Source organism: Podarcis gaigeae (assembly GCF_964106915.1).
Source record: "Podarcis gaigeae genome assembly, chromosome: 7".
In the NCBI taxonomy this organism is placed as follows: domain Eukaryota; kingdom Metazoa; phylum Chordata; class Lepidosauria; order Squamata; family Lacertidae; genus Podarcis; species Podarcis gaigeae.
This window is the reverse complement of record NC_139683.1, coordinates 60,888,398-60,909,830: the sequence shown is the minus strand read 5'-3', so window position 1 is coordinate 60,909,830 and position 21,433 is coordinate 60,888,398. Positions and strand designations below refer to the sequence as shown.

The window sequence follows — 21,433 nt, the reverse complement described above, 5'->3', positions numbered from 1 at the left end:
TTAAAATCAGCATAAAACAAAACCAAGAAACATCTAAAAGACAACCATAGTTTTAAAAAACAGGATTAAAACAGTTCTTACCTGGGGTCTACTGGTTTTCCTGGCGCACTCCAGATGTCAGGTGAAGGGTTTGAATCTCCAGGTGGGTGAAAGCACTTTAAAAAACATTTTAAAGTGCTCAAGGAGGAAGTTGATTTTCTAGATCCATTTCCATTGGGGTTTAGGTCCCATTTTGGCACAAAAACAGCTTTGGTTACAAAAACAGCTTTGGTTACCCTGTATAATGATCTCTGTTGGGAGAGAGACAGAGGAATGTGCCACTTTTAATTCTCATGGATCTCTTAGTGGCTTTTGATACCATCAACCATGGTATCCTTCTGGATCAGCTGTCCAGGTTGCGGGTTGGCAGCACTGCTTTGCAATGGTTACAGTACTACTTGGTTGGCTGCTTCCAGAAGGTGATGCTTGGGGAGTGCTATTTGGCCTCATGGAGTCTTCAATGTGGGGTTCCTCAGAGTTTGATTTTATCTCCTATGCTGTTTAACATCTACATGAAACCACTAAGTGCGGTCATCCATTTTCAGGGACTGACTGGATGAAGAGGAGTGGTGGGAGGCACCAGTCAGGAAACTCCCAAGGGAAACTCCAGAGGAGGAAATGCTCATAGTTAGGGGATTGGTGGTGGGACACTGAGGAGAGGTCAGAGGGAGAATAATTGGAGGAAGGAATGGATGCCGAAGGGGCAACAGGGTTTATTGAGCAGGAAGAACCACTGACAGGGAGCAGTTCAGACTCCGAGGCTGAAGTGGAGGAGGAAGGACTCTCTCCTGCTGCGACGAGCCTCCCCTCCCGCTTGGTCTCCAAGAAGGCACTGAATAATGAGGAGGGCAGAACAGAGACCAGAGGTGCACAGACACAGTTTGAGACTGCTTGGGAAACATCCAGGAGAGGAAGAGTCTTAGAAAGGGTTTAAGACAGGGACCTTTAGTCCTGGAAACTGCTCCATAGAGGCAGGACCTGCTGAGAAATGTTGCTGTGTTGTCTGCTGTTTCCTTGAATAAAGAGTTAACTGACAAAAGAGCCTTGTGCCTTTCATACTGACCTGCATCTGACTCCAGCCCTGACATCCAGAGTTTTGGAATATGCTGTCAGCAATATGCAGATGGCACACAGCTCTCCTTCACTTTTACATCTCCAGGTGTGACAGTGGATGTGCTGGACAGTTGTTTTGCCTTGGTAAGGACGGACTCAATGACATCTAGTAAACTGAAGATCAATCCAGATAACAATGAGACACTGTTAGTGGGCTGTTCCCTGGACTGGATGAATCGATGGTTGCCTGCTTTTGATGGGGTTACACACTCTCTCAAGCAGTTGGTACTTAGCTTGTGAGTACTTCTGGATCCATTGCTGTTGCTTGAGGCTCATGTGACCTCAGTGGTGCAGAGTGCCTTACATCAGCTTTAAGCTGGTGGCCCAGCTGCACCCCATCTGGACAAGGATTGCCTAAGTTTTGTTGTCTATGTTCTTGTTGTCTCTAGTTTAGATTGCTGCAACACATTAAATGTGAGGCTGCCTTTGAAGATGGTTCATCTGATGCCCTTCTTTGTGTGCTCCCTCCATGAGAGGTCTGGAGAGTGGCAGGCTGCCTTAGACCCTTAGTGATTATGTGCTGGCTGGCCTGATATCCAAATGCCTCACACCTGCTCCAGAAGCTGTTAACAGGATGGTGTGAGGCATGTTTACATCATGGGTCAGGTGAGATAGGCTAATAGAGCATAGATAATAAACCCTGCAGCTGCACTACTGCTGGCTGACACTCAGCCGTCAGCTGACCCAGAAGTGGGTCCTCCCTGCCAATACTTATCCCTGAAGCGCAGGCAGAAAATCAAGTTAATAAAGCAAATCAAAAACTCTTGAGAGTCCTAAAGGTTTTAACCCTTTAGGATGTGCCAATAAGCAATGAAGAAGAATTGTACAAACCAAGTAACCTATCTCCTTGTAATACAAAATTCTTCCACAGTAGGTTTGTCCTACAGATGGCGCAAGATGAGAATTCCATGTGGGGAGCTCCTTTGGGAAGAAGGGCAAGATATAAATTTAATAAGTAAATAAATGCAGTGCATGCTCTGAAAGACACGGTCCACCTCACAAAGAAGGTCATGCCTGCCCTTTCTGAAGAGGTAAAGAGCAGCCTCTGTTCCTTAAATGGCTCCATTAATTTCCCCTCCCCATGTCCTATGCCTGAAACTCCTTCCTAGAGCTTCCATGTGGAACCAGTTTCCCATCTTCCTTCAAATCCCTTCCTAAATACCTTCTTTTCAGCGAAGCCTAGTTCCTTAGCTACTTTCCCTACCAATTCCCTTTTGTTCCCTTTCAGTCCTTGCCTCTCCCATTTCTCCTCTTTCATTTTGTTTTTCCTGCCCTTTCCTCTTTTCTCTCTCTTGCCTTCCTTGCCATCAAAATGTATCTTTGAAGCCTCTTGGGGCAGGAACCTGTCCTTGCTACTTACTGTTACTCTGTAAAGCGCAATGTACGTTGATAGTGCTTTATAAATAAATAATCATAATAGCCCATTACAGTAATTTAGCATCAGGGTTACGTAAACAGCACTTGCTATGTCTGAACCTGAAAGAATCTGAATAAATTCTTAAAAGACATTGAATTAACAAAAAGCAAAATGTTGGGCATGAGCATCAAATTACAAAAGACAATAGAGATCCATGATTAGATCTCTAGAGACAGTTGCATTTTTAGTTAAAAGCATACATAAGGGACCCACCCTGATTTTTATTTGAGCATCAGCAGTGCCCTTAAACTTCCCCCAGTGTTTTAATGATCTAAATCATCCCCTCTAAGACTATTTGGCCTGTAGGGGACAATACTATACTACATCCTCCTCTCCCAATGCCATAATTGGAGCAGAGAAAAAGAAGAAGATTTTGGATTTTATACCCCACTTTGTCACTACCCTAAGGAGTCTCAAAGCAGCTAACAATCTCCTTTCCCTTCCTCCCCACAACAAACACTTTGTGAGGTGAGTGAGGCTGAGAGACTTCAGAGAAGTGTGACTAGCCCAAGTCACCCAGCAGCTGCATGTGGAGGAGCGGGGAATCAAATCCGGTTCATCAGATTACGAGTCCACTGCTCTTAACCACTACACCACACTGCTCTCTTCATAAACTTCAGAAAGTCTGAGATTATACAATAGATCTCTTGTGTAGTTTAGCCATGAGATGCCAGAATCCCCACTCTCACTAAATATATATATATATTTCCTTTCCCTACATTTAAGGGACTCGGAAGCAAGATTATCTCTTTCAAGGTTTAAGGGGCCCCTTGACAAAGTGGCCTCCTGAGTGGGCTTATCTGGCAAAGAAAAGCAATAATAAATAATAATAAAACCCAACAACTGCCAGGGAGCAATGCTATGTCAACGGCACTATGGGAAATTAAATGGCTGCCAGCTGCTGTAACCACCAAGTGTAGGGTGGTTACATCAGCATTGATGGGCTCTGCAGGGGCCCAGGTATCTGTCCACGTTTGCCAGGTCCTGCTAATGCCAGGACAGGCATGCACCCAGGAACATGCTTCTTCCACAGTAAGTCATCATCAGGAAGAAAAAGAGACTGTTCCTCTAAGGTTTAAATGTATGTTATTTCTGGTACCTAAATGCAACAGAATCCAGCCATGTGGTTTAATGCTCCTTGACAATACAGCTTGTTGTAGTTTTATCAGGAACTACCGTCTGATTTGATTTTCCCTCACCACATCATTTTAGGTGAATATGGGTGAACATGAATGAATCCATTTTTATATTTCATATACTCAGCAGGTAGTTGCAACTATTATTGTTCTTCTCTTCAAATGTATTGGTGAAATATATTCATACTATGAATATACACTGAAGTGTCTGTAACCTGAGGTACCACCGTATTTATATTTTTGAGCTTCTTAGCAGATACTATATTTCCTCTTCTCATCAGTCTTCACAACAATATGAAGATAAAGGTAAAGGGACCCCTGACCATTAGGTCCAGTCGTGGCCGACTCTGGGGTTGCAGCGCTCATCTCGCTTTACTGGCCGAGGGAGCCAGTGTACATGTGGCCAGCATGACTAAGCTGCTTCTGGCAAACCAGAGCAGCGCACGGAAACGCCGTTTACCTTCCCGCCGGAGTGGTGCCTATTTATCTACTTGCACTTTGACGTGCTTTCGAACTGCTAGGTTGGCAGGAGCAGGGACCGAGGAACGGGAGCTCACCCCGTCACAGGGATTTGAACCACCGACCTTCTGATCAGCAGGTCCTAGGCTCTGTGGTTTAACCCACAGCGCCACGACGTCCCATATGAAGATACTGACACATATTTCCATTTTCAGGTGGAGACACCTAAATTATTTTAAAACAAAACAAAATCTGACGAATACTAATTCCCAGAATTAATGCTTAAGTCAAAATACAATATAGGCATATTTTAACAATTGCATCACAGATGTGTCCTACATTTCTAAAGATTAAGTGATACAGAAAATTATATTTTACATCTTTAAGTGTTTCTAGATTTTATCTGACAGTATCATTTTACCACTACTAATTCAAATTAAGTTATCTCTAGTATTGCTGCTCAAACATTATGCTGAGATTTGTCATTCCAGTACAGTATTATAACAAACTTATACTAGGGTTCTAATGCAAATATTTATTTGTGTGTTTGCTGCATCTTCACACAACAATCTATAGTATGTGATCTTATGCCTAAGTACCCTGCGGCAAGGGACGTGGGTGGCGCTGTGGGTAAAACCTCAGCGCCTAGGACTTGCCGATCGCATGGTCGGCGGTTCGAATTCCCGCGGCGGGGTGAACTCCCGTCGTTCGGTCCCAGCTCCTGCCCACCTAGCAGTTCGAAAGCACCCTTAAGTGCAAGTAGATAAATAGGTACCGCTTTATAGTGGGAAGGTAAACGGCGTTCCGTGTGCTGCTCTGGTTCCGGTTCACCAGAGCAGCTTCGTCACGCTGGCCACGTGACCCGGAAGTGTCTGCGGACAGCGCTGGCTCCCGGCCTCTAGAGTGAGATGAGCGCACAACCCTAGAGTCTGTCAAGACTGGCCCGTACGGGCAGGGGTACCTTTACCTTTACCCTGCGGCAAAGCTATTTCCCATTTCTTGGTTGCTGGCACCTGCTTCTTTTCCCACTGTTTGGTAGCTAATATACAAACTGCCACCATTTTTTGTCATTTTGATGGTGACTATTTCTTTTATATATTTCAAAAGAAAAATTAAAAAATATAACAGTAAATTTTATTTTAAGTGGTTATTTGTTGAATTTTCTTCTGTAACGTTGCACCAGAATTGAAGCACTTTAAATCCCTTTATCCCCCTTCACAGAAAATTTAAGTAAGTAATATTGGCTAGACCAGGGGTAGTTAACCTTTTTATACCTACCGCCCACTAATCCATCTTTCTTGATGGTAAAATTTCCTTACCGCCCACCAGTGCTCGATGGAAGGAGGATTCAGCTTGTGCCGTAGAACCCCCTACCGCCCACCTAGAATCCTGAAACGCCCACTAGTGGGCAGTAGGGACCAGGTTGACAACCTCTGGGATAGACCATCAAAATCTGTAAACAATGTGACAGCAGTGAGTGGGGAAAACGAGAGTGGTGAACAACAGGTAATGAGACACAATTTACTGAAAAGTAATTTTACTTGTCAAAGTCTGAGGTGTTTTGAGTAAAAGCTCTTCTTCAAAAGCAATTGAACTTGCTAGATAAACTGCTATTTTCATCCAAGTGTTTGTTTTTCTGTTTTGTTAGTCATTCTGAATTACTCATTTGGAGGAGAGAAACTGGGTACTGGGAATATAGTTTTTTGTGCTTAGTAAACAGCATGTCTTATTTTGCTTGTACCTGTTTTTAAAACATTCATCTTGACCTCTTTTCTATTAATGCTCTCACAGCTAAGGTAATAATAGCCTTGTAATAATTTCACATCTGCAATCGCTATACCACAGTCAGTGTTTATAGGGATGCAGCTGTCGCCTTCTTTTTCTGTACTCTGACATGGCAGTACACATTCAGTTTCTCTTACTGTGGACTATACTGAGCTAATAGACCAATAATCTGACTCATCATAAGACAGCTTCCCATCTTTCTGTATAACTGGAGAGAGAAGGTGATGGAGAAGATGTATAATGGTCATTTATTTATTTTGCATACATGCATGTTTATGCACATGCACAAAAAGCAGCTTCTGTCTTTTTGAACAAAGAGTTCTCTAAGGATAAGACAATTAATTATAGCCTGACTAGGTAGTGTAAATATAGCTGGCTCATCTCTTAAAAAGTTAGCAGCTCTCTTCCTCCACTGAGCAGATCATCCTAACATATGGCTCAAGAAGAAGACAATCTTTCTTTGGCAGCTACAATCATCTGTCCGGACAGGCACCAGAAGGCAATCTGGTAATCTCAGTTGCGTGTCAGTGCAAAATACTACCAGAAAGTGAGGAGCGCCTTTCTATTCCCAGAGTTATCTCCAAGCAGATCAAGATTTTTGTTTATCTTTCATTGGTGCCTTTGATGAAAAGGCAGGCACTTTAACAATATCATCCATGATGCTGAGTTGTTTTGACAGGTTAGGGCTGAAAAGGGTCTTGGGTACTTACAAAGAGGGAAAAGGCTAAGTGTAAACTGGCAGAATGAATTGGCAGCAATAGTGCTGGCAGCTCCATTTAATCTGTGCTGCCCTTTGAATATTTGCTTTACAGTTTACACTAACAGGTTTCAACCTCCAGTTCTGCCAAGTCAATCAAATAGTCTTAACAGCATAAGTGTCAGCGTTTCTTTTTGTCCTGAAAACCTTGAAACCATTTGCAGTTATTTGGTTGACGTGCTTATTTAATCATTAGAGGCCTCTGTTTGCAAAAGCCCCCACAGAACCTGGCAAAGATTCCTCTGAAAGCAACACAAAGTTTCTTTGTGTTTCTCCAAACAGAAATAGGGATAGAAAAACTATATCCCCTCAAGTATTTCCAGGAGTTTGCATTTAGAAGAAACTGGTCTGCAAAGTCTTAAAGTCTTTCTGGCAGCAACCTATCTGGCTGAAAAATATGCTTGTATTAACTCATTCATGCTGCCAGTTAACATTCACTGTTTTCTACAACACATCTTTACTTATCAGCAGACATAAATAAAAGAAAAAGGAGATGAGCTCTTTCCCAGTAAAAATCTTGAACATTACACTGACACCATTTATGACTGAAGAATCCTGAGTGCAATGAGAATAGCCATTCTTCACACGTTGACCTCCATGCAGGACTTAATTTCTGCTGCAGAATTTGGACTCTTGACAATTTCAGCTTTTAACAGTTTCTAGTTGTCATGGTTTTGGAAATGTACAGTCCACATTACAAGGCTGCCCAGTATTCTTTTGTAACACCCAATTGTGTCTCCTGTCTAATTTTGTTATTATGCCTTACTGAGCTCCTCTTCCCATTAAATCATTTGAGGACAAATAAAAGAACTTCAAAGCCTGTAAACCCCAAATATTGCACTCAGAATAAAACTATAACTTTATCACCCTTTGGGGGGGGCTTATAGTGTGGCAAATGCAATTCTAAGCAGTTCTGAAATCACTGGGATTTATTTTCCAAGTAAATATCATTAAGACTGAGGTCCTCATTTTAAAAAGTTACATTTAATTTCTGGACATCACTAGTTTCCTATGAGATCCAACTTTTCCCACAAACCATTTCTTAGTTTTATAATGTGTGTGTGTGTGTGTGTGTGTGTGTGTGTGAGAGAGAGAGAGAGAGAGAGAGAGAGAGAGAGAGAGAGAGATCATGAAATGGCTAAACATATGAAGCCTGAAATATTAAACTTGAAACCATGAAATAATCCATTTTTAAAGTTCAACCCACACTGTTGGCCTATTGCCCACTAATTCACAAGGTCCTCTATGCCAGTGGTTTTCAACTAGTGTACGATGGCACCCTGGGGTGCCTTGAATGATGGCCAGGAGTGCTGTGGGCAGCACTAGCCTCTGTCCCTCTTTCCTTCCCTCCCTCCTCTGATGCCCTCTCACATCTTTGCCCTCTCACATCACAACCAAAGGCTTGCACAGGTTTTTATTGCAGCATCCCTGGCTATAAGCTCCACAGGCAAATTGTGCCTCTGGGAGGCATCGCTCTTTGGGGTAGGGTGGACAGCTAAGAGGCCATGGATGGAAGCAGCAGCTGCCCAGAGGACTGCCAAGGAGAGGACTCTACAAGGAAGGGTAGTCAAAAAAGGGTGAGAGTCTTCCAGCTCTGCAGGCAAGGGGCGTCATAACTGGGTTCCTGAGGCCCACAGGGGTGCTACAGAAAGAATGTAGTTGATTAAGGGAGCCATGGACTCAAAAAAGTTGAAACCCCTCTGCTCTATGCTACAGTGAGTCTAGCATTAATAGAAGTGTTTTGTACTACATGGTTTTGTTTTATGCGAAATGTACATCTCAAATAAAAAGATTTCCTTTGTCTTTAGAAGCATAGCCTAGCTCACTCCTATAGTCTTGCAGTGGTTCACAAAAGCAAAACAATACCTTCAAAACCTTCGGCAAAGCAGAATAATGTTCTCATGAAAATAAATCTTAAAGACTCACAACCCTATGTTGACATAATTTTGAGTCTACAAAACAGATAAAACTTACAACACTTGGCAGCAGGTGGAAGTGTTGAGTCGCTGAGTTTCCTGTGGGATGGTGTTCCTGTTAAACTGTGAGACTGCCACTAGGAACGCACATGTCACCTGAGGGTTGCAGGGTTCCCTCTTTCCCTTAGTCCAACCACAATCTCAGCAGCACTTGGAGTTGGTTGTAGCAAATGGTAATCTTTATTGCAGTCAGATGTAGTTGCAAGCTTTGTGGTTAGCTTCACTCTTGGACAGAATACTTCCTTTTGCTCCCCTCTCATGGCTTTGAGTAGTAGTAGTAGTAGTAGTAGTAGTAATAATAATAATAATAATAATAATAATAATAATAATAATAATAATAATAATAATTTATAGTTCCACGAAGACTTCAGTGCCAGCCTAATTGTGATAGGTAATCAGCATCTTCAAAGAGAATCCACAGCAGAGAGCCATACAGAGCAAAAGGGGAGTGTATTTGAGACAACAATAATACATTACTTTTTCTATTCCATTCCCATGTATAAGAAAACAAATCAGAGAGATGAAGAAATGTTTGCTACTCATACTTCATCCTCTCATGTATTTTTTTTCTTAACAGGACTTTTCTGTGGGTTACTGTCATAAAGCTCAATAGATATTAAACTATCCTTATGGGAGACATATTTGGGACAGCACTATTACTGTAATATATGGGATTCATAAGGAATGAAGAATGCATATGTATTTTAGGAGAGCATAAATGGGGAGAGAAAACATATTGAATGTCTTCAGATACTGGTGATTTTTCTCCTAATATGAGAGTCGTTTAGCAAGCCTCTCTTTAGGAGTATAAACCTGACCAAATTCAAAACATACAAGGCTCTGTAATGCCTGTTATGTCCTATTATGGGCTTGCTTTTTTAAACTTGGATTCAGTATTCCCTATTGTGGTCAAAATCTTACTACAGCATTGCAGCTGATGCTTTGTTCATTCTGGTTATTTTGGAGGGTGTGTTTCAGAGGAATATTTCTAACCAGCATCTCATCTCATATTAATACCAATAAAGGGGAATGCTATTAGTCTTGGATTTCTTATTCTATGCATTTTTCTTCACTTTCCACTGCAATATTGAAACTGAAAATCAATTTAGGGTTGACAGCAATGGATCACTGCAATTCCTGAACTTTTTACATTGCAATGCAATTTTTTACTAGAGCTTGCAGTACTGCTTCAGAGGGAACAGTTAAAGTTTTGCATGGTTATGTGGATGGGAAGGGGTGAGAATCTGAGTAATATCAGCAGCTACAAGTCTCCAACCAGGAGCGTGAATATATTAGCAAAGCAGTTATGAGCATAGACAAAAGATGTGCCCCGTTTCTTAATCACAGGATTGTCTGTTAGTTTGCCGACTGGTAAGCAGCACCCCTTAGTAGGCTGCATTTTCACATGAAGACACTGGCCCAGTTCACATGTAATGCTAAACCAAATCATGGCTTAGTGCAAACACACAGATCTGTGAGCTCCTGGAGAGAAGAACACAAGAAGTTCCCTTATATCAAGTCAGACCTCTGGTCCATCAAGCTTAGTTTTGCCTATACTGACTAGCAGCGACTCTCCAGGGTTTCAGACTGGTGTCTCTCCCAGCCCTACCTGGAGATGCTGGTTATTCAGCCTGGGACCTTCTGCAGGCAGTGTAGGTACTCTGCCAGTAAGCCAAGGTCCTTCCCTCTCCAGTCTTACTACTGCTGTGCTGGGGTGGGAAATTGGATCCAGATGGTGTACCAGATCCTCCCACCCCCATGAGCCAACTGATAGGTGAATGGGACTGCCCACCTGTCAGTGGCCTGATGTAATGATGAAGCTGGGTGACTGACACCTGTTGATATTCAAAGGAGGTTCCCCACCACTGACTTAGTATGTCATCCAGACACTGGCTTGTGGTTTGTCTCGTTTCAAACGCTGCAGTCTGTGGCCTAGGTTTCTTCTGTGGCTTACAGCTCGTTGTTTATTTGGAGGAGACACACTATAAGCCAGGGGTAGGCAACCTAAGGCCCGGAGGCCGGATGCGGCCAAATTGCCTTTTCAATCCGGCCCGTGGATGAGTCGGGAATCAGCTTGTTTTTACATGAGTAGAATGTGTCCTTTTATTTAAAATGCATATCTGAGTTATTTGTGGGGCATAGGAATTTGTTCATTTGTTTATTTTTTTCAAAATATAGTCCGGCCCACCACATGGTCTGAGAGACGGTGGACCGGCCCACGGCTGAAAAAGGTTGCTGACCCCTCCTATAAGCCCATGTTCAGAGAGCATATGAATCCAAGCCATGGCTTAGCTCACAGCAGCATAATCAGAGTAGGAACAAAGCAGCAGCAATATCTCAAGAATCCCTCATGCTTGTGCATTTGTACTGAGCCACGGTTTGCTTTAGCATGGCTTCCAAACTGGGTCAATAGCTTATGATCAAGTGTGTGTGCATGCACACACACACACACACACACACACACACACGAAAGCATGCCGTGGGAGCAGGAGTGGGAATCTTGGATGATAGCATTTCCGTTTGGTTGAATTCTTTTTTAGCAAATCAATTGTGATAGAGCAAGCTAGGAAATTAATCTAACCTTATATGAATTTTCATAACATGACAGGGTCCGGTTAATTTGACTGCTTGAAAGAAAACTGATTAGATTTACAGTTAATTTTAACTATGTAATGACTTCAGTATCCAGAACTCAGTGTGCATTATAATTATTGAGAAACAAGTGAGAATGTTGCAGTGCATCTCTGGTACTCATGAGTTACTTGAGCATGTTGCTTATAGCAGTGTTTCCCAACTGGGATCCATATGGCCCCCTGGGAGCCCCCAGGATATTCCAAGGGGCCCACAGGTGAAAAATGCATAAATGGGACGCCACAGCATGAGGCTAGGGCGCCACAGAGGGAAGTGAGAAGTGTAGGGGGAAATCATGTGTGTGTGTTCTTTTTAAAAAATCATTATTACTTTTTAAAATCCTGATCGGCTGGCTATCCGCTTCACCAATCATAAGCGGGTAAGGGGGCGGTCCACCAGGGTCTAGAGCTCCTTCTTGCCATGTGCATTTTCTTGGAGCCGTTCTGGTTTGTTTCTGGCAGGAGAGGCCAATTGCTGAGGCTCCCATTTTGACCAGTAGAGCCAAAACCCCCAGGTCAAGTAAGGGCTGGGCAAGCTGGAGATGCTTGTTGCTGCCGCCAGTGCTGGACCCGGTAGCAGCCTGGGTTTCAGACTAAAGAAGAAATGTGTTAACAAGAGCAGAAACTCTTTTAGAGGGTTTTTTGAGAGTGGATAATATTTTTTGAGGGGGAAAGGATCCTCTAAACTCCTGAGTGCCAGATGCTCCCTATAATTCCTGGATTTAGTAAAAGTTAGAATTTAGTAAGGTTTAATTAAGCTGTACCAATCATGGGTAAACTAGGGTAAGTTTACAGTAATGAGCCAGGCCAGCCCAGGAAGTTGACTTTGAGTGGAACAGTAGAAATAAAATGTTCTTCAGATCCAGCTAACACTTTTATGATTCTCCTCAGTAACGGGGAAGGATTTGAGAATGTGGTCACTTCTCATTGCATAGATGAGGGAACTGACATGCACTTCTCCATTCTCCTCCTGACGCTTTGTTGCTCTGTGGGAATGAGCAATTCTTGCCCTCTAATCTGGCCATTCTAAGCCTAATATTCTATTTAATATGTTTCTCACATTATCTTTCATCTGTTGACCTGGAAGAAAGCCACTTTGGTCCTCATGTATCACATCTCTCAAAATTCCTTTCAATCTGTTCATCAAAATCATTATTTAACAATGAGATTGGCCTATAGTTTTTTACCTGAAGTAACTCTATATCTTGTTTTGGGATTAATGTGATATAAGCTTCTTTCCATGTCATCAGAATCTTCCCTTTATTTAAAATATTGTTCATAACATCCTTTTTATAATATTTTTTATAATTCAATTTTTTATAATATTTCACAATAAGTCCTTCCAGTCCTGGCGCTTTGCCTGTTTTTAGTTTTTTTATCACTGATTGTATTTCCATTGTCGTTTTTGGTGAATTCAGTTGGTCTTTTCTATCTTTTGGAATCTTTGGTAATTTATTCTGTTCTAAATAATTTTCTATTTTCTCTTTATTTTATTTTCCTGCTTTGTACAGTTCTTTATAAAATCTTAAGAAATTTCTCCTGACCTCCTTCGGATTTTCTATTATTTTATCTTCTATTTTTAACTTATTAATAGTATTTTGTGCTTGTTTCTTTTTTAATTGCCAAGCTTATAATTTCCCAGGCTTGTTAGCAAATTCTGCCTTAGCATTTTTATTTTCCATTCGGCTTCTTGATTAATTAACATTGAAAATTGGGTTTGTAGCATCTTGATATTTTGTTTTATTTGTATACTTCCTAGTTAATAATAATAATAATAATAATAATAATAATAATAATAATTTATTATTTATACCCTGCCCATCTGGCTGGATCCCCCCAGCCACTCTGGGTGGCTTCCAACAAAACACTAAAATACAATAACCTATTAAACATTAAAAGCATCCCTAAATAGGGCTGCCTTTAGATGTCTTCTAAAAGTTTGGTAGTTATTTTTCTCTTTGACATCTGGTGGGAGGGCGTTCCACAGGGCGGGCGCCACTACTGAGAAGGCCCTCTGCCTGGTTCCCTGTAACTTGGCTTCTTGCAGTAAGGGAACCACCAGAAGGCCCTTGGCGCTGGACCTCAGTGTCCGGGCAGAACGATGGAGGTGGAGATGCTCCTTCAGGTATACTGGACCGAGGCCATTTAGGGCTTTAAAGGTCAGCACCAACACTTTGAATTGTGCTTGGAAACATACTGGGAGCCAGTGTAGGCCTTTCAAGACCGGTGTTATATGGTCTCAGCGGCCGCTTCCAGTCACCAGTTTAGCTGCCACATTCTGGATTAATTATAGATTCTGGGTCACCTTCAAAGGTAGCCCCACACAGAGTGCATTGCAGTAGTCCAAGCGTGAGATTACCAGAGCATGCACCACTCTGGCGAGACTGTTCGCGGGCAGGTAGGGTCTCAGCCTGTGTACCAGATGGAGCTGATAAAACAGCTGCCCTGGACACAGAATTGACCTGTGCCTCCATGGACAGCTGTGAGTCCAGAATGACTCCCAGGCTGCGAACTTGGTCCTTCAGGGGCACAGTTACCCCATTCAGGACCAGGGAGTCTTCCACACCTGCCTGCCTCCTGTCCCCCAAAAACAGTACTTCTGTCTTGTCAGGATTCAACCTCAATCTGTTAGCTGCCATCCATCTTCCATCCGCCTCCAGACACTCACACAGGACCTTCACCGCCTTCACTGGTTCCGATTTGAAAGAGAGGTAGAGCTGGGTATCATCTGCATACTGATGAACACGCAGCCCAAACCCCCTGATGATCTCTCCCAGCGGCTGCATGTAGATGTTGAAAAGCATGGGGGAGAGGACAGAACCCTGAGGCACCCCACAAGTGAGAGCCCAGGGGTCTGAACACTCATCCCCCACCACAACTTTCTGAACACGGCCCAGGAGGAAGGAGCGGAACCACTGTATAACAGTGCCCCCAGCTCCCAGCCCCTCTAGATGGTCCAGAAGGATGTTATGGTCGATGGTGTCAAAAGCCGCTGAGAGATCCAGCAGAACTAGGAAGCAGCTCTCACCTTTGTCCCTAGCCCGCTGGAGATCATCGACCAGTGCGACCAAGGCAGTTTCAGTCCTATGATTATGCCTGAATCCCGACTGGAAGGGATCCAAACGGTCCACTTCTTCCAGGCGTGCCTGGAGTGGTTTAGCAACCACTCGCTCAATCACCTTGCCCAAGAATGGAAGATTTGAAACTGGGCGATAGTTGGCCATATTGGCAGCATCTAAAGATGTTTTTTTAAAGAAGCGGTTTGATGAACTGCGTCTTTCAGCAGGTCTGGGAAGGCTCCCTCACATTCACTATCCTGCGAAGCCCATCGCCCAGACCTTCCCGGCTAGCTTTTATAAGCCAGGATGGGCAAGGATCAAGGAGACAGGTGGTTGGTTTCACTCGTCCAAGCAGCCTGTCCACATCCTCGGAGGTAACAGATTGGAATTGATCCCACGCAACTTGACTAGACAGGACTCTAGCACTCTCCCGCCCCGGCCCTGCTCCCACGGTGGAGTCTACCTCTTCCCAAATCTGAGCGACTTTATCTGCAAAAAAACTTTGCAAAATCATTGCAGGAGATCATGTGGCCCGTACTGGGCCCCGATGGAGCAGGTGGTTCTGCAGATGCAATGGAGGCGGTGAAGAAAGTATTCTACACCGTCGCTACCGCCACTTGGTAGGCTCGACATTGAGCTCTAACCTGTGTCTGGTCAGCTTCAGAATGAGTTATCCGCCACCGGCACTCTAGCCGTCGCAACGATTGTTTCATTGCCCTCAGATCTGTGGAAAACCACGGGGCTGTCCGGGCTCCATGTTTCTTTATTAATTGCTTTTCATTATCAATTATATGATTTAATATTTCCTCATTTTTCTTTTCTCTGGTAGCAAAGATTAATTCAATAAGTCTGCCATCTTCATTTTGAGATAGAGTTTAAATGTAGATTTTATGGCTACAACATTCAGCTTTCTGTTTGAAGATCCCCCGTCTGTCTTCTCCACTCCCTGCTCTGTGTAATACCTTTTGTGTGTATATTTCTCCTGATGATGAGTTCTGGAAAGCTCAAAACCTTTCTTGCGATTTTGTGACATTTTTGTTGTCCCAAAAATATTGTTCAGCTGTGTACTTTTTTCTTAAGTACCAGCACATTTTCCATTCCTGTTCAGGGAGTGGTCAGAGGCTTTTAGGGAAATGAGATGTCTCTTCTCCTATTTTCTAGCTGGGGATGATGTAAGCAAGGATGATGTAAACAAGGAGACTGTCTGTGAAAGAGAGAATAGGCAGGCAACTGGAGAGGCAGACAGAGTCAGAGAGTAGAAAAAGCTAGCAGCAGCTGGGGGGGTTGGCTGTCTCCTTGAAGAAATTACTCAGGGAGCAGTAGACTTTTGGGACATCTGTTGGTGTGTTGAAGCTACACCTGCGGTCAACCTTTACATTTGTAAATAAAATACAAATATTACAAATTGCTATAAGTTTCCTGTGACCTCCTTCCAAAGGAAATCAAACCGAGGTAAGTGCTTGCATCCCTGGAAACAGCTCACTGCTCAGTGAACCAAGGTGCACATAATAGTTGTATTTGTGTGGTGGAAGGGGTCTCTAAGGCATGGCATCGACAGGTCCACTTTTAAAGAATCATTCCCAAGGTGCAGATAGACAATGAGGTAAGTTTATGCTCCACTGTCGTAAGCAATTACCAGGATTTGATGTAGTCTTAGGTTTATGGCATCACAGATTCACAGCAACTTATCTACCCTTCTTCATAAGTCTTTTGACAGGAAGGAGAGATTCTGAGTCCTTATAAGGCCCATGAGTAGCCTGAGTAAAACATGTCCCAGCTGAGCCTGAGTAGCTGTGCCTGTAAAAGATTTAGTCTACTGACTTCATCCCCTGCCCTGTTCTTTTGTATTTTGCCTCATAGGTGTGTTGACTTTCCAGTCAAGAGTGTGATTTTGCTCTTGTAAGTACCTGTTTTGCATCTCTATTGTCGGGGACAGATGCCAAAGACTTCTTGGGGTCTCAGACCAACTCCTCTTCTCTGGCTTGGACTAATATTCACAGCAGGGGTGAGTCCAGGAGGTCACTTATAAATCTGCTTGTTGAATTTATTCTCTCTTCATAGATCCTCTATGTATATAAAAAAAAGAATCAGAGCTAATAAATTTTGAAGCGAAATGTTGGATTTTTTTCACGTGGGATGTGTTTTGCAGTTCCATGCCTGCTGTTTATGTGCCTAGTGTCCCTTCCCACCAACCCCCACTAGGAAATGTGTATGTGTGTGTTTAGGGGCAAACAGAATTTATTCTTAGAGATGTGCATGTGAGTGAGTGAGTGAGTGAGTGAAGGGGTGGAAGGACAAAGGTAGGACTGAGATGCTTACAGTCCTCCTCCAGTGTGACCCAAGAGCTTGTATATAACGGTTGTGGAGCCTTGGGCTTTTGGCTCTCCTGAGCCACGTCATGCTTTCTGACATGGGCCATATGTGCAGCTAGGGTCCCTTCTTGAAAGTCTCAACAGAAGCTTGTGGAGCATAAGGGACTCTTCATCCCTGTTCACTGCCTTGGATCTTAGAAATGTACCCTATATGATTTGTCATTAACTCACCGAGGTCTCTCAGTACTGCCCAAAGAAAGTAAGAATCCCATCTGGCCCCATAACTCCGATCTCTCCAGGGACTGTGGCTGGATCTAAAAATATTTTTAAAATGTTTCAGGAAAATGCATTGTAAACTTCATAATGGGAAATCACGTTGGTGTAAGATGGGACTCCACAGTGCCATCTGATGTCACAGTGTTATAACACACATAAAACGCTTTTTCTTTACTAACGTAGCTGAGGCCTGTCTTTTGCACATTTATGCTGGTTGCTGTTGCAAAGTATTTTGCTGGATAATATTTGAGAAGGCAGATTGTCACTGCACTGAAGGGTGTCCTGTCCAGTAATATGGGGTGGAAAATTTCCCAAAACTGAAATAATAATGGTGCTTTATTTTTTCCATTTCATATGTTAATTAGTAATTATATGTGAGTGGCAACAATAGTAAAACAATATTACTTAATTAATACAATATTAATCATGCCTGGCAGTTTCAGACTTTCTTTTCTAGCAATAAAATAAATGTGCTAAATTAGAAAACTCTAAGGCAGTATATTTTATACTGCAATGGAAGTGAAACACTTTCTGATGCACTGTAGATGCCCAGCTTTCCACCGCACCACGCACCACTTCCGCTGCCACCATGTGCTGGCTCTTGCTGAACTTGGTGGGAAATGGGACCCTCCTCAAAGTGTTGCCACTTTCATGTCTTCTCTGCTGGGGGGTGGGGAGCCAGTCAGCAACCTGCACACAGGAATGCCTCCTTCTCAACGGCCGAAGCAGTGGGCGGATTCAGTGCCACATCTTGAACTTCCACCAGGTGGGTGCTTCTCCCCACGACATGGGTAGATCAGCTCTGCACATTCCCTTTCTCAGAGAACAAGTGGGGAAATATTTTGCTCTTGCATTGTTCATTCCTAGCTGTTTGGGTGGCCTGCTTCACTGGGAAATGAATGCAAATTCCTTGGGCAAAAAGGCTTGACGCCTGGAGGGCAGAAATAAGTTGGATTGCTGCTTAATTCCTACCCTCACCACTCCCTGGTAGTGCTTTGGCTGGGGCTCTCGGGGTCCCCCAAAGGAGACAGGAGTTTCTTTACCCAGTTCCTTTGGGGCCAACATACTTACTGCAGAATTCCTGTCCCATTTTGAATCTTGATGCTCTTTCTCTCTTCCTCTTCCCCACCCTCTCTTTACTTCCTGCCGTCCCACGTCTCTCTGACCTGCTAAAGTCCAAATCAGGAGCTAAAATAAAAATGGAGGGGGGGAATAACCCATCCTTAAAACTATTACTCACATGAGACAAAATTGTCATGGGGAAATGATCTCACACAGACAAACAAACCCATACTACTTAATGACACTGGCTAGTGTGTGCATGTGTGCATGTTTATGCCAATCTCCCTCCAGACCAGATAGTTGCAGGTCTTGCTTCCCTTCTGCCTCCTCACCCTTCTTGAAGTGGGCCCCTCTGCCTCGTCCAACTAGCTCTTGCTAGCTCCTTCTCAGAGGATGATATTTTTCATGAATTATAACTGCCTGTGGCCCATCCTTTCTTACTTTTCAAAGTGTGTTTGGCGGGGGGGGGGGGGGAGAATAATTCCTGGAACTCCTGAGAGCTGAATGTAAAGCAGAATTCATTTTGTAGTTGTCTCAGAATAGTTTACTCCATCTGATACTCTTGCAGGCACATAAGCTCAGCTCCCCATAGAGCAGGCTGTGGGTAGGTGGCAGTCCTGGCTTCACCCCACTGTTCTGACACTCAGAGTCTTTGGAGAAGCTGTACCTGGGAGATTCAGTTATTTTTGCTGCCAGACTTGAAACTCAACCAGTATAATGCCTTTACAGTGGTACCTCGGGTTACAGATGCTTCAGGTTACAGACACTTCAGGTTACAGACTCCGCTAACCCAGAACTAGTACCTCAGGTTAAGAACTTTGCTTCAGGATGAGAACAGAAATTGTGTGGCAGCGGCGGCAGCAGCAGGGCAGCAGTGGAAGGCCCCATTAGCTAAAGTGGTACCTCAGGTTTCAGATTAAGAACAGACCTCCAGAACGAATTAAGTTCTTAAACCGAGGTACCACTGTATATACTGGTAAATCTGTTGAACAGGACTCAGCTACATTAGTAAAGAAACAACAATTTGAATGTGTTATAAATTTTTATATGTGATTTTCCATAACACAAGGCTTTTCTCTTTTCTTATAACAATTTAATTTCTGACTTATTTATAGTGTTCTCCCCCCCATGTGTAAATCCATCCACAGTCTAATTAAGCTCTGCATACAGCTCCAGTTCGTGCCTCCACCCGCCGCCCCCCCCCCAGTGTAGGATGGAAGGCAAATAAATCAAATGATAAGGAACTGAAAAGACATTGTGATATGTTTCAGTTAAGAAAAAGGGCAACTAAAGAGAAAGGGAGTGAGAGCGGAGTGGAAAAAGCAGAGAGGGAGAGGCAGCCATTTGAAATAAACATGCAATATTATTAGTTCATACTTATATCACATTTATATCGGGTCATAAACATGAGAGATTATCAGCATTACTAAGAGCCTGACCCGATTTCTTTTTTTGTCTTATACTGACTCTCCAGATGATCTACTGGTTCCTGTCCTTTGACCACTTCAGAGAGAAGCACATGCCTCCTTCCCCTGTGGGTGCCAAGTCACTCCCGGATCGCTTTATGGAGTCTCCAGAACTGCAGGCGCTGCTCCAGCTGATCCATTGGCCTGCCCCACCTGAGAATGCTGCAGCCTTTGCTTCCTCCACCAGTGCTGAGAAGAGCCACTACCGGCTCTTGCAGTCCCAGAGCAACTACACAGTGGGTAACATGCTCCTGGTGTCGCTGGAAGCCCGGGACCAGAGTGGGCAGCCAAAGCACTACGGCGGAGACTTCTTGAGGGCCAAATTGCATTCCCCAGAGCTGAAGGCGAGCGTGGCAGGGACAGTGGAGGACCACAAGAATGGCACCTACACACTTACTTTCCCGCTTCTGTGGGCAGGTGCGGCGCAGGTGTCTGTACGTCTCATCCACTCCAGTGAGACTGTGGCCCTCCTTCGGCGCATCCGTGACTCCCATCCCTCCACAGTCTCCTTCTGGGGCTACTTTGTGGACCCAGGCCAGGGGAGCAAAGAAGAAGTGACTGAATGCAACGTGCATCCAGTCTCAGGCCCAACCTGCCAGTACGTGGATCCTGGCACTGGGGAGCACTGGTTTTGTGCCAGGCCTCAGCATCACTCCTGCAATGACCTTGTGTACCACTCTACTGGGATCTACAAAAATGTGCTCACCTCAGCAGAGAAAGTCTTCCTTAGTGGGTGAGTGCTTTGGAGATGGCTGGGAATGGGGAAGGTAAGCTTATGGCATGGTGATAGCAATACAATGCCAGGATTTATTATGGGAACCATGGGAGTTTTTCTAGGCCCTTGGAAGTAGAGATGGTGTCAAGTCTACTTATGGTCTCTTGGGGTCTGGAGTGTTATATTTGTTCCTGGAACCACTCTGCTCTCTTCCCTGTGTTACACACCCTACCTTTCCCATCTTCAAGGTTATTTCATACCATCAAAAATTATGTCCTTTCCTAAGAAGGGGCTGCCATTCATTGGAGCAGAAGAACGTAGTGTGTGTGTTTTTATTTCCTATACTTTCCTGTGTGTTTAATTCCTCTACAGAACATAACTGGGTATGTGAAGATAAATACCTTTGTTCAGTTTATTCAGTTGTGCAATATGAGAGGTCTTTGAAACTTAAATTTGGAGGAGCCAGAAGAAAGGCACATTGTGGAGAAATGCCATTCCGTCTTTCACAGGGCATGGAGGATAGTTTATTGTAATGCCTAAGGTCTGAAGCAGGCATAGGCAAATTCTGGCCCTCCAGATGTTTGGGACTACAATTCCCATAATCCCTACCTAACAGGACCAGTGGTCAGGGATGATGGGAATTGTAGTCCCAAACATCTGGAGGGCCGGAGTTTGCCTATGCCTGGCCTGGAGGGTTAAATGAAAGCAAAAATGTCAGCAATAGGAGCATGTGATCAGATAACAAAATGTTAGTAATGTTCATGAGCACATTTCAAAAAAATAATAATTCCAAAAATCACAGTTGCAAATCACGAAAACAGCAAAAATAATGCAGCACCAAAATCAAATCTTGGCCTCAACAGAAACCCATAAACACTACCCCCTCCACATCTGTGGTAACATTGTCCTCTGGACTTTGGACATACACTTTATCCATTAATATGAAAATCAAATTAAATTAAACACAGATTGAGAGATTGCCTGTAGAAGGTGAGCCAATGTGACCAGTAAGCAACAGAACTCAGCAAAGGATTCCTCAGACATGCTATAGTTACAACACCCCTTGGTCTTTAACAACATGATGAGCTTCAAAGAAGAAACTCACACTTTAGCAGTGATGCAGCTCAAGTTGCCCTGTTCTTCATTCCTCTCTGTTCACACAGAGCTGCGGCAGACCGGATTATTCCAGGGAGTGTGCCCATCATCCAAGTGCTGCCTAGCCACCAGCTGA

The 21,433-nt window shown here is 43.6% G+C and overlaps 2 protein-coding genes across 2 annotated transcripts in view; both read left to right on the top strand.

The window, feature by feature from the left end:
• Positions 1 to 21,433, top strand: part of LOC310848337 (NXPE family member 3-like) — a 55,532-nt gene that overhangs the window by 17,880 nt on the left and 16,219 nt on the right. The window lies entirely within an intron of this gene.
• On the top strand, positions 17,492 to 21,353 carry LOC310848383 (NXPE family member 3-like). The gene is made up of 2 exons (XM_083747422.1): positions 17,492 to 17,725; positions 19,496 to 21,353. Exons 1-2 carry the CDS (start codon positions 17,549 to 17,551, stop codon positions 20,222 to 20,224), a joined length of 906 nt encoding a protein of 301 aa, XP_083603548.1. The 5' UTR covers positions 17,492 to 17,548; the 3' UTR covers positions 20,225 to 21,353.

Excerpts from the sequence above, each read along its gene's own strand:
- LOC310848383 (XM_083747422.1), top strand. The coding sequence starts at position 17,549 with ATGTGCTGGCTCTTGCTGAACTTGGTGGGAAATGGGACCCTCCTCAAA. Across the intron at positions 17,726-19,495 it reads ACATCTTGAACTTCCACCAG|ATGATCTACTGGTTCCTGTC; the intron begins GTGGGTGCTTCT and ends CTGACTCTCCAG.